We start from the raw sequence: 14,217 nt of genomic DNA on the forward strand, positions 1-14,217 counted from the left end.
CTAAGGTCACTCCTCATTCTTCTAACCTCCAAAGTTGGAATGCATGCAACTGTGGGTAATTAAGAGTAAGGCCCAACGCAAATTGGAGGAACAGCACCTCATATTTCGCTTGGGCACCTTACAACCCAGCGGTATGAATATTGACCTCTCTAACTTCAAGTAACCCATGCTTTCCCTATCTCAGCCTGTAATTCAGCATATAAAACCTTTCATTGCAAAGAATTTTTCACAGACATTTGGACCCTTTGACCCAACTGTTCCATGTTGGCAAACAAGCTTTGCATAAAGCTTATTCCACTCAGTCCACCCAGCTGTCTGCACGACCTGGTATTCTTTCTTCCCTTTTTGTTTCCCACAGTTTGTTGAGAATTGGCAATTTCTGTTTCTGTTTCACCTTCACTACCAACTGATCCCAGTTCTTGGTGCATGCTCTGACTCTTCTGAACCAGATCCCCTGCACCTTTAGATAGTTGGACCTGGCAGTGAAGGGGACAAAGGGTCAGTCAAACCAGTTGCCATACGATGGACCTCACTTTTGTCTTCCATTTACTCTGACCCCAGAGGCCTGTTCAATCAGTGGGTCAACAGGATCTAAACTGAAGATGGTGATGTTGTCCATGCGCTGAGAATCATCATTCCTATTGTGTCCAAATTGTTCCTGATGGATTCATCAAAAGGTTCAAAACAGCCTGAAAGAGAACAGAGAGAAGCCGTGCCTAACTCCAGAAGTGATCAGAAAGCTGCCATTTTTCAGCCATCAATATGGACTGACTACTAATGTCTGTGCAGAACAAAGTTTGTACGGAGTTTGTACGTTCTCCCTGTGACCTGCGTGGGTTTTCTCCGAGATCTTCGGTTTCCTCCCACTCTCAAAAGACGTACAGGTATGTAGGTTAATTGGCTTGGTAAATGTAAAAATCATCCCTAGTGTGTAGGATAGTTTTAATATGTGGGGATCGCTGGTCGGCGTGGACCCGGTGGGCCGAAAGGGCCTGTTTCCGCGCTGTATCTCTAAACTAAACAGTCTTATATAATTAGCTGCACAAAAAGTGGCCTTGTATTTATTGTTGGATGAATAGCTTGGGGAAGTCACAATTACAGTGGGATAAGAACACTACAGTGGAACTGTGGAAACGTGTTTTGTGAGGCATAGGATGCTCAATTCTGATTGCAAGAACAAACAAAATATACTATTATTATTGGTATGACTTGCCTTGTGTTCGTGTATGTAGATCTATTTCAAAAATGGAATGGAATAAATTGTCACAATCTATCCTTTTCAGTGCTCGGATATTTGGATTTTTCTTTTGAAAGCAACTGAGTTGGGATTTGTTTGGCTACCTTGAACATGGTGTAATATCCCACAAGAATTTATAGGAACATAATCGGACACACTTTGCCCTGTTGATATTGGTGCAGTTGACCAAGAATTTAGTCCAAGTGGTAGGTTTTATTACCATAGTAAAAAAAATGAAGAGAGAACTTGAACTAATTCCATCATTTAGCTCTGTCAGATTATGATGCAGTCATTGATACTGAGGTGATGGAAATTGTGAATGAACAAGGTAGGAGAATGGGAAGGGCACAGAGAGCTTGGAAGTTTGCACACTGACTGAAGATTGAGTCAACAAGGAGCAACCCGTGAAAATTGTAAATAAGTAATGATGCAGCAGAGGAAGCCATTGTAGCAATAGTACTTGGTAAGCCAGTTATACAGTGGGTAATACTGGAGGTCTCAAATGCACGGTTGGGCACAGCACCAATTTTTCTGTTTTTCTACCCCTACAGATCCTCATCCACCCAATTGCGATGTCCTGAAGAAAGGAAGCTTGGCAACAAGACAGGATCGTGCTGGATCGTGGAAAGAGTGCTACGTAGAACTTTGTTCAAGGGAACTGTGCTTATACAGTGTAGAGGCCGGGGAAGATTGTCACCTATGCAGTGTATACTATCTGAACTGCTGCCAAAGCATCACTGTGTCAGCCAGTTCAGGTGATCAGATCCTAGAGATCCGCTTTACCAACGGTGCCTGGCTGCAGCTACAAGCACGCTCCTGCTGGGAGGCTGAAGATTGGAGGCAGGACCTTCTGGAACGAACGGCCATCCTGCATCAGTCACAGACATTGCGATTGCCAATTGGGTCCCGTCAGGCACCACTACCTGGCAGGCATATTGGAACTTGCCAGGCTGAGCCAATTCAGTCTAAGACTTTTCCCATGCCCGCAAAAGGCACAGTTCGGATTGGATTACTTCATAAGCTGTTGTCTCGGGATCACTGGAACACTTACACCTTTGTCCTTAGCCAAAATGAACTCAACTACTTTCGAACCAATGATCTAGTTGAAGAGCCCTTGATATCTTACAAGATAAATCGATGCCTTAGTGTTCAGTTGGAAGTCGCAGTGGACTCTATTTCCCACCTTAAGGTGGCTTTTCCTGAAGAGGTGCTTACTCTTATGGCAGACACAAAACAGGAGCTTCAAGAGTGGGCAGAGGCATTTAAGGCTGTGACTAACTCCAAGTTGGTGTCCAGTTGCTCCGACTGCTTTCCATCAAGAGATCTACGGGCAAAGGAGACAAAGTCTGAAAGTGCAGAAACACGGAAGAATAAACGCCACTCTGTGACCAGCAGCTTTCTGAGCCTTCTGACGGTGATAGCTGTGGAGAAAGGACTCATAGCTCAGAGCTTCATGTGTGCAGGTGAATGTTTTTATCCTTTATTAACAAGTAACGCTTTCAAAGAGCTATATCTGGTTGGCTCTTCGCTGTTTCCAAGAGAGTGAGAATTTATTTTGTTTGTTTTATCGTGGAACCAGCTGAGGAGAGAGATTGGCAGGCAACCTGGTTCCAACATCTGGTGCTGCAGCTGCATTAATATTCTGTTCACTGGCATGTTTGGGACTTTGGTGTTGGACCAGCAGATTTTCCAGACTATCAATTGTTATTCAATTCCTATGCAAATGGATTTTTTTCAGATGTTGTCCATTGGAATGATATATATTTCAGTGAGCATGTTAAGTTTCAAGAGAGACGTAGGTACAAGAAACTGCAGATGACAAAAAAAGGCACAAAGTGCTGGAGTAACTCAGTGGGTCAGCCAGTATCTCTGGAGAATGTCTCACAGGAATTTGTAGGAACATATCTGAACCTGAAATGTCGCCTATCCATCCAGGCCTGTTGACTAACGACAGTACTTTTCTGGCCTCCATTTCGGGAATTTCTGCTTTCAATCTTCCCTCTCCAGAGACAGAAAAGAAGTAGAATTTCTTGGTCCTCACTTTTCGCACCACTAGTCTTCAATCCAACATAGCATCGATTGCCTGCCATTTCCACCAGCTCCCATAAGATCCCATCGCCAGCCACATATTCCCCTCTTACCCCACCCTCTTTCTACAGGTAGTACTCCCTTTGTGACTCCCTGGTTCGCTCATCCCTTCCCACCTACCCACCCACCCCACCCTCTCCCTTGGCATTTTCCTCAGAAACTATAGGAGTAACCAGTGTCTCTGGTCACCATCCAGGGACATAAACAGCCCTCCTAAGTGAGGGAAAGATTCACCCACATCTCTTCCAACATGGTCTACCCCCCCCCCCCCCCCTCATCTGCTGCTACCTATCACCTACCAGCCTCTTTCCCATCCCTCCTACTTCTGTGTACTGGCAATCTTTCCTCTGCCATCTCAGTCCTGACGCAGGATCTCAATCCCAAACCTTGACCATCCTTTTGCCTCGAGAAATGCTGGTCTGTAGCTGGTGTAAAGCTGAGGGACCAGCATATCCAGCCCCTCAGCCAGTCGTACTATCTCCGACCACATTTTAGCTCAGTACCGCCCACTCCCCTGACATCAGTCTGAAGAAGCATCTCGACCCGAAATGTCACCCATTCCTTCTCTCCAGAGATGCAGCCTGTCCCGCTGAGTTACTCCAGCATTTTATGTCTACCCTCAGCATAACTGATCTCCTCCCAGAGACAGTGTTGAGTCCAGAGGCACTGATACCAATTGCCATTAAATTCTTGACTTCTGCACTGAAGCTAGGAACACACACCCATGTGATGCTCTCTGTGGAATCCCTAGCTCCAGACTGCTCAAAGTAGAGAAGGAACATTTGGGATCGGGACTGTGTCCATTTATTAGAAGAACATAGGAGCCCAGCATAAAGGCCAGAAAGAGTACATCTCCAAAACTACTTACCCATCCATCCCATCAGGCATCTTCTGTGCAACCTGTGGTAGCAATAATGGTTCCATCAGCTCCTCCGAAACCATAGACCCAGAACAAAAGCAAGTCATTTGTGATTTTGATGCACTGTTTAAGAAGAAGGCAATACCATCTTCAAAGGTTGTATATAAAAAGAAAGGAATGAAGCAACTTATTTTTGCCTTATTTATTCTATACCATACATTAGAATTGCATTAATTGTCACAGTGAGCACACTGCCAGCAAGGTTAAATGCTTTTGTTTAACTTTCAGGGCTAAGGTGTAAATCTAGTTCCAGACTGAAAATCAACACTTTTGTATTTAACTTGTGTAAACTGCGGTGTCTGGCATTCTTAATCCAAATCCTAGTGCACAGAGAACTATTGCTTAAAGCTAACCATGGGTCGAAGCAAAAACAAACTGCTAGAAGTGCTTAGCGGGTTGAGCAACATCTGCGGAGGCAAAGAGGTGGTGGTTATTTTGGGTTGCGACCTAGTATCTAGTCAGCATAGGTTTGCTACCTCTCATCCTTTTTGCGGATGTCTGCTAGTGGCATTAGTAAATGTCTGGTGTATTCTTGGGAAACTGGACTCAGTATTTCTGTTCTTAACTATTTCCTCATGACACTGATTGGGAATTCTGCATCATAAGGACATAGAATTGGATATCTCTAAACATTTAAAACTTTTTAAAACAACAGGTGTCATATATAACTGCTTCCTATTTTCTTAGCAATTTTGTTTAAAAAGGTCTTCTCAACATTTTGAAGACAATAAAGTACGTCTGTAGGGTTCACATAGCCAACATAGGAAATGATCCAGCCAAAATGCACAAAGCAGAGACACAGTGTTTTGTAAGTCTTTTTGGATGTTGTTTCAAAAACATTAGCTAAAACACTGGAGCATGTACTCTGCTCTTCAGCTTAGTGCAGTAGGATTTGTTACATCCAGCTAAGGGAGTTTATTGTTTCTTCTGAAGAGTGGAGTCACAAACTGCAGCACTGTCTCTGCTCTGGGAATGTCAGCCATATGTTCAGATCCTTCGATTGGGACTTGAACCCATGGGCGTTTGATTCTGGAGTCTGAGCCATGGCTGGATTTTACCTGATGACGTTGGGCCTTGGTTTTCTTACTGAAAGCAATGTGGAAATGGATTGTAGTGTTAAAGTAACAGTTGATTAAACAGCGTTGTTGTGAATTTGCGTAGTGGATAGATATCTCTTATGGGTGACTAAATTAAATTGTGAACTTTATAAACTCTCATTTCTTCACAACTGCCTAATGCAGTTAATTTTTTATAATAGCAAATTAATAGAAGCTTAAACTATACCTGACACTGGAACCTTTCTTACCTTCTATTTGATTTTCCTTTCACATTGCTGCTGCATTCCTTACTTTCACACACCTGTCAGGATTCGGGCAGGTAATTGCAGAACCAATGACCCAGGGTCGTTGCTTGAATTCAACTATCTCGCCCCTCATCCATTTATCAGCTGACCTCTCAGAATTGACAAGAGCAGTCCTGTCACTTTTGTCAATGAATTAAGCAAGAAGGCAGCCAGTTAAGTTGTATGGGAGTGAGGGGAGAGGGGAAAAAAACACGTTTTCTTAAAACTTTGAATTCCTTAGCCCCTCAGCACAGATTCCTGTAATTACTTCCATTGTACTGCGCCTGAATGGCAAATAATACGCCAAAAGCCATGTCTAATTGAGACCGTACTGGCCAAACAATTCCCGCATTGTGTAGCTTGACAAATTGAGGCCAGAAAGTGGCAGTGACAGTGCCGAAATTAAAAGAAAGTGCCAGGAAGACCATTAAAGCTACAGTAATAACTGTCTCATTCTACAAGTTCCAACCAGGCCAGTGGATGGCAAAGCTATTTTTGAAGTAAATCTAATCCCAGCAATGGCACCTCAAGGCATGTGTTATTTATTTAGTAAAAGCTATTTAAATTGTAATGCAAGATGTGTGGGCTACGTCCCCATCAGTCAGTTGATTGACGCTTAAACATCATTAGTGGTATAGAGTGACAGGATGTGGGCTGTCGTGTTTTGTTGCTTTTTTTGTGTCATTGTTGAATCAGCATGTCAGCATTTGGAGCCACGAGTAACATCATTTGTGAGCAACGTTTATGTTAAGGTAATATGTGTGCTGAATTATTCAGGTCAGTTGAGTTAAGCTGCTGGGAACTGCATTGTTTATTAACCCTCTGCACTGGTGTTTTGAGTAATTTCTAATAACAGGAGGCTGTTCAGCCCCTCAACCCTGTTTGGCCATTCAGTCACATCATAGCTTATACATATACCAATTCCACTCATTTTGAGCCATAGAGTGAAACAGGCCCTTCAGCCCAACTTGCCCACACCAGCCAACATGTCCCAGCTATACTAGTCCCACCTGCCCGTGTTTGGTCCATATCCCTCCAAACCTGTCCTATCCATTTACCTATCTAACTGTTTCTTAAATGTTGGGATAGTCCTTGCCTCAACTCCCTCCTCTGGCAGCTTGTTCTATACACCCACCACCCTTTGTGTGAAAAAGTTACCCCTCAAATTCCTATTAAATCTTTTCCCCTTCACCTTAATCCTATGTCCACTGGTCTTTGATTCACCTACTCTGGGCAAGAGACTCTGTGCATCTACCTGATCTATTCCTCTATTTACCTCAATTCTGTACTAAATGTTTTTGTCTGGAAAAATATCTGCCATTTAAATTTTGAAACTTACAAAAAAATACATCTATGTTTTAGAGTGTGGTGTTCCAGATTCCCACTACCCTGTGGGTGAAGAGATGCACCCTGACATCATTCTTTCGCAGCCTGGTTCTAATTTTAAAGTAATGCCCACTAGTTTTAGATTCTGTTTCCAAAGGAAATAGGTTTTTTTTCTCTATACAATGCCTTCATCAAAAGGTCAATTAGATTATCCCTCCGTTCACTGCACTCGTGCAAGTGCAAGCCTAGTTAATGTGACTATCTTAAGCATTTAACTTTCTTTCAATCCTATTTTATTTGAGTAAGTTCCAACCTCTGACTCGTATTTATTCTAGTTACAAAAATTTCCTTTTTAAATTAATAATGAAGAGGTATTTTCCTCTCTCTGAATTATTTGCTGGCCCTCTCTCAGCCACATTAACCACCTCCTTTTCTCCAGAGGTTTACTGACTTTTGCTAGGAATTAAACCCAAAGAGGCCACCAGACCATTCCACGTTTTATAGATGATTCTGGTGGTGATCAGTTATCTGTTCTACCATGGACAATATCCCTGGTTTGACCCTCTGCCATAATATATATTAGTTTAGTTTAGTTTAGAGATACAGCACGGATACAGGCACTATCCAACACACACTGGGGACAATTTTATATTTACACCAAGCCAATTTACCTACAAACCTGTACGTCTTTGGAGACTGAATGGAAAGAGCAATGCAGTGGTCCCCGTGTTCTTCATCTTGCTACGTGCTCAAATATCTGTTGGTCTCATCCTTGAACGAACTTAACAATTGAACATCCATAACACCCTGAGGTAGAGAATTGTCTCAGTTCTAAATGGCTGGTTTCTGATCCTGAGATGAATTCCTCCAAGTTGTTGTTGGGTGAAGGAGTTAAATGTTAGATTTTGGAAATTCCAACTTTCCTGACAACATGTCATAGGATAATCCTTCAACAGTGCAGCACTCCCTTCCCGTAGCTCTGGAGTCTTAACTATGTGTTTTCAATCTAACCATTCTGACTACGTAAACCTGACTATGTGAACGCACACTGAACTTATTTTTCAGAATCTTGATATGATTAAAGGACGAAGAAGGCCGTTTGACTCCTCTGCCATTTCTTCAAAATCCTATATATTTTCCTTTCAAAAATTTAATCAGTTCTCTTTAAAATGTTACCGTTCCATCACCCTTTCGGGCAATATATTACAGACAATGAAAGCTTGCTAGTTCTCATTGAACAAAATTTGCTTTCCTAAACTATTCAAACAGCTTCCTCATCATCTTGACTATCTTGCTCTGTCAAAGCATTATATAGTACTGAATACCCATAAATACTCTTTATTTCTCTTCTCCAAGGAGAACAGCTTTTCCAGTCACTTAACATAATGGGTAACAGGGATGCAAGTTTAAGCAAATGTCTCCAAGGCCTTAACTTTCTTCCTAAAGTGCAGTGCCCAAAAATGAACAACACCCCCCTCCAGTTAATGACTAACTAGTGTTTTTTTTAATGATACTTTATAATATCCTCTCTTTTGAACTCATTGCTCTCAATAAAATTAGAGATCGTGTCATATTTTAACAATAATAGAGGTTGAAGAACATAGATACAACATTGACTAAGGAATAGAAAGGAATTGGTGGTGGCGATCATTATGAGCTACATACTGCTGTTTTCCGGAGAAGATACCATGATCACTGCTCTTTTTAATGAGTGTACAGGACTTAAGTTCAAGTAACAGTTGAGTCTTCGGACCACGACAAATTGGTTTGAGAGTTGCCATACCTCTGGTGGATTCATGCATTGCCTGCTTCTTCATACCTTGACCTACAGGATCATTACTTGCTGGAAAATGCACTAGAGGAACATCTCAGCCTTCAGATAGACTCAAAAAGCTGGAGTAACTCAGCAGGTCAGACAGCATCTCTGGAGAGAAGGAATGGTGATGTTTCGGGTCAAGATCCTTCTTCGGGTTTAAACCAGCATCTACAGTTCCTTCTTACACATCTCAACCTTCAATATGACCAGCAATGATTCTAGCTATTTCTCTTGCTCAAAAACCCTGGCTTCATATTGAGTAATTTGATGCTCACTGTGAAAGTGCTTATCTAAGACAAATGCAGTTCCCACATGTTGATGGCAGTGCATTGTTGAATTAAGATGTTACATGGATATGTCAGCGCAAATAGGAGGTACAACTGGAAGTGGTATTTAGAATGCTCTTGTATAAAATTATATTTTGGGAAGTTATGAAGTCCAGTGGAATTCAATGCTATCAGCGAAGCAAGACTTTAATACACAGGAACTGTATATCCTTTGCCAAAGGGGATGTATGGGGAGAAGGCAGGAACGGGGTACTGATTGTGAATGATCAGCCATGATCACATTGAATGGTGGTGCTTGCTCGAAGGGCCGAATGGCCTAATCCTGCATCTATTGTCTATTGTCATAAACTTCTTCAGTAAGATTTAGCATTGCACCATAGAATGGAATCAAAATATCTTGGCTGCTTGCTATTTTCCCCTCTTTCTTTAGGATGAAATATCTTAATCATGGACTTTGCCATAGGTGAGAGCAGATAGTGGTTTACAGGTTGAGTGAGTGGGTTGTTTGGGATGTTGTATTCCCTCCACTGATCAATGCTCCTTATGCTCCCATCACAGGAATTGTAGGTAATCATAGCCTCCTGTATGCTGCTCCTCCATGTTTGCATGGCTGTGGACTAGGAATTCCCATGAATTGGAAACAATGATGCTTCTTTTCAAGGAGACTTTGAGCATGCACTCTTGGAAATCTTTGGCTTAGCAGAGCTCGGAATTGTGTGCGCTTTCCTTATCCGCAGAACCTGCACGACCAGCTGGCAGGGGTATTTGTGGACTTCTTTATCCTCTCACTACTGCATTCTGAGGTTCCCACTTGCTTTAAGAAGACCACTTAAGACAATAAGCTACATTCTGTTGCTTTCCATCCAGTGCCAAAGAAAAGCAAGGTAGCTGAACATATGTATCACGTGGCCTGCCCACAGGAGCTTGTTGAGCTTGATGAGAGCCTTGATGCTCAGAGTATTGATGTGTGAGAACTGTGGCATTAATTTGCTATCTTCCCATTGGATTTGGAGAATTTTGTGGAGATATGATGGTATTAAACATTTTCCATGCCTCAAATATCAACAGAAGCAGAGATCATTGCTGCATAGTAGACCATGAGCTTGGTGCTGATTGGAAGTCTTTTACCAGTCATTTGCGGGATATGCACTGCACTGCAGTCGGTGGTAAATCTCGTCATCAATAGCTACCTTAACTCAGAGGCAGTTCCCAAAATTTGGATACCTTTCCATATTTCTCAGGGTTCAAACATGGATTGTGATTGTCAGAATGGGAGGAAGCAGTGGGGGTCACAGTGAAGCGGATAAGAATGACTTGGTGCTTAGCTTCCATGAACTCTGTCTGCTGGCTTGAAATTAATGACTGGCGGGTACACGTCCCAGTCAGCTCATGGTTAATGAAGAGGAGATGGTCAAGATCTTCAAGTTCCATGGTGTAAATATCACCAATAATTTGCACCATGGCTAATAAAGCACACCGATGCCTCTTCTTCCTCAGATTCAGTCTGTTTTCATTGACTGGCCAATTTCTATAGATTCACCAGAGAAAGCATTCTATCAGGATGCACCAAAACCAGGTTTGTCAATTGCTCTGCTCAAGACTGCAAGAAATTGCAGAGAGCTGTCGATGTAGCCCAGTCCACACAACCATGCCAATAATAAATCAATACCAACTGCTCCATGAGTCGTTGATTTTCAGCTAATTTGCAGCCTTTTGAGCATTTGCCAAGTGCGTAGCACTAAGATGACATTTATTTGGGGACCGTCACGCCAAAGATGCAATTTCTATTTCTGATGAGCAGCTATTAAAGGTGGGGGGTTTTTCCAGAGGGTGCTGATTGACTTTCTGTCCTTGAGTTATTTTCTGTTCTTGGCTGTTAGCTTATGTGTTTGAGACATAAATTGTTGTAACAATTTTTTAAAAACCTGTGCATATCATGGTATTTGCCAGGTTGCTGGATTTCTCTTTTCACCACCATCTATTCTGTAGGTCATGATTTTTTTGGATGGTCCATTGTTATTTCTAGTCTTTGGGGGGTGATTTGTGACCAATAGATTTCTATGCACTTGATATTCAAAATGTAGTTTTTGTTTTTTTTAAATCATATATATATATATTTTTTTCGTACAACCTCCTTTAATTGGTACTGTTTCCAACTGAAATCAGTTTGTCGGTACTTTGAATTTGGATTGATGTTAAGCAGTATTTTGAGAATGCATTGAGAAATGCTATAAAGGATGGGATGGGAGAAAGCAACCTCTCTCTACGAATGATGTCACTCTGAAGGATTCAAGGTTAAAAATGTTCCGTTTGAAGCCTGTGTTGTTAAATAAAGCTTTGGCCGAACAAAGCTTTGTCCCAATTCCTTCTCTCTACCCCCACTACCCCCTCCTACTCCCTTATTTTTTAGTCTGATTCAATGTACCATTCTTTAACACTAATCGAACCCTGACCCTGGGAAATATTACAAAAGGCTGTATGGTCTGGACAGGGAGTGCACACTCTCCAGCCTCTTCACTGTAGGTAGACTGTCTTCCTGTTGGTGAGGTACTGAGACTTTCCCATTCATGTAACAAACAGGACTAATTAGTACCCGAGAGTGAATACATTTCTCATCCTGCATTGCTTTTGAATGTAACATCAAAGCAACGACTTCCTTTGTGGTGTTTCTTCTCTCCATTTCCAAGATCTATGTAAATAAGTAGTTGTATAATGCAATTCAGACATGGTGGTAGCGAGAAAAAAAACTTAGCCATGCTATTCAAGCACCGTGATGCATGGCATAGAATGCTGAATAGAACAGGCATTACTGAAAACTAGTACATGCGACTCCTTGATCACTCAAGATGAAATAAGTACAGCTCCAAAGAAATCCTGCAACATCTGTTTAAGTTGAAGAGGAACAATCCTAAAATTCCCGAATGGTGAAGGGGTAACCTGTGGATTCCTGAGGCATTGTGGGGCAGCCTTTTCCTACAAGGAATGGGTAGTTATTTCAGAATAGCTGGTGAACCTACATCTAAGAATAGGCTGCCGCCAGTCATACACTATGTGGCGATCTGATAGAATGAGAGCCAAAGTAATCATGAACAAATTCCAGCTCACAAATTCCTAGGTTAGTTCAGTAATGGCACGTTGCAATCCATCCGTAGCAATATCCACTGTTATTGTGTATGTGTAACTTAAACAATAATTTAGATTATTAAACATATGTAAAAACATATCTTGGTGTAGTAGTAAAATACTGCCCAGTAACATTGAATGTCGTCAAGTCAAGTCAAGTCAAGTCAATTTTATTTGTATAGCACATTTAAAAACAACCCACGTTGACCAAAGTGCTGCACATCTGATTAGGAAAAAAAAGAAACATACAATGTGTCAGTGTAGACTATATACAACTTAATGATTTTTGTTTTTCCCCTATTCCTATCCCCATTCACCATCTGGCAGCAATTGTTAAAAGGGGATTGCTGAACTCCAGAGGCAAGTTACTTTGAACGTGATGGCTCTTTGATGTACTGTGATTCATTTCTCTTATTGATGTGACGCAGGTTCCTTACATTTTTGTGTGTGTTTTAAAAGCTCCCACCTTGGAGCCTAAAAGATGCCCTTCCCATTTTACGGATTAAAGTCAAGTGAGGCGAACCTTTGTCTCCTGATATTGATGTCCAACTGCTTGCTGTTGTTGCAGTGAACATCCACTAATATCAAAAGGATTTTTAATTAAGACTTCCATGAGATAAATGTTTTTGTCATGCCTTTAAGGTATCCGAACTGTGATTATTATTGTGGTTGGTGATGGGACAACCTATTTGTGCACAGGTAGATCCTAAATTCTGCAATGCAGTAATGACCTGATAATCTAGAGCTCAGGAGTAAATATCGGCGAGCACATCAAGTTGAATTGTCTGTATTTTTCTTCAAAATAATATAATGGATCTTTCATTCCCAACTGAGAAGTTGAATGTATTCATCGATTCATCTGGAAAGCGGAGGTCCAACAGTGCAGCACCTTCTCAATGCTACACTCAGAATGCTCGTCATTTAGCACATTCCAGAAGGTACAGATTTAAAATAATTGTCAAAGCAGCTGGGAGGAGTTAACAGTGATCAGGAATGCACTGCCTGGAGGGGTGAGAGAAGAAAATGTAGTCAGATGTTTAAAAATCCCTCCTTAATTTCCCTTCAACGTTATGGGGTACAACAAGGAGGTGGCACCAAAGAGCTGAAGCAAATTAAATGGGCCAAAATGGCTGTATAAATCTGTGAAATTTGCCTGTCTAACCAGAAGAGCACCAATTTTCAAATTTAGAACAGATTAAACTATTCTGTGAAAGTTACATGTATGGATTTGTGTCCTCGCACCCATGAAATTTGAATCGATTTAGCGATTTGCAATGCATTAGCACCCCTGGCACCCCATCGCTTTTTCTAACACAAGCAGCTCTTGCTCTTGATTAAGATTTGTTAGGATGTTTGATCATGGAGGTGCGCACAGTTCAGCACAGACCTGTCCTTATCCATTTAACTGTAGTAGGCCCTTGAATAGTAGCCAAAAATGAGGTGTGGTTAGATGTTTTGACTTTGTGACTGCCAGACGATGAAGGGATACAATTGGGTGGGGTCTGAAGCCATTGTGCAGTGACATGTTTGTTATCACAGCTGTGAACAGCGATGCTCTGAGACCTACTGCCTTACTACTAATGGAAAGTCTTTATCTGTTAAGCAGTTAAACTATAGCTTGCCTCTATTTCTGTTGTGCTTTACAACTAACTTGTCAGTTTATTTATACAGCGGTAGTTTTATCTCTCTTGTTATGCAGTTACTGTGATGATGGTCAGCACTGTATTATTACCTTGCTTATTTTGTTTGTATTGGTGAAGCAGTATTGGAGGTGGATTTGTTCTTGGAGGTCCAGTCATCCATTACAATACTGACTGGTGAGGCTGTGCATGCATTGTTCAGATATTCCAAACAAGGTGTATTGTTAACATACTGGGATGAAATGTGAAGTGACAATATTATTGAAGGACAAGAGCTCTGGAGTTTTATTTCATTCTGGATGAATAATATGGTGGGTACTGTGGTCGTTTCAAGTACCTAGATGCAAAAATCACCAACAATTTGGCCTGATCCAACCACATTGAAGCTATGGCCATGAAAGCACATTAATGCCTTGCCTTCGTCAGGAAACTAAATAAA

At 41.5% G+C, this 14,217-nt stretch overlaps 1 protein-coding gene across 6 annotated transcripts in view; it reads left to right on the plus strand.

Moving 5' to 3' along the window:
• Positions 1 to 14,217, plus strand: part of plekhm3 (pleckstrin homology domain containing, family M, member 3) — a 90,565-nt gene that overhangs the window by 16,791 nt on the left and 59,557 nt on the right. For all 6 annotated transcript variants that reach the window (XM_078403653.1, XM_078403656.1, XM_078403652.1 and 3 more), the window contains one exon: positions 1,789 to 2,700. In XM_078403653.1, coding sequence (XP_078259779.1) covers positions 1,789 to 2,700 — 912 coding nt within the window. The remainder of the gene's footprint in view (positions 1 to 1,788; positions 2,701 to 14,217) is intronic.

The sequence above is a fragment of the Rhinoraja longicauda genome, chromosome 8 (assembly GCF_053455715.1).
Source record: "Rhinoraja longicauda isolate Sanriku21f chromosome 8, sRhiLon1.1, whole genome shotgun sequence".
NCBI classification, from domain to species: Eukaryota; Metazoa; Chordata; class Chondrichthyes; order Rajiformes; family Arhynchobatidae; genus Rhinoraja; species Rhinoraja longicauda.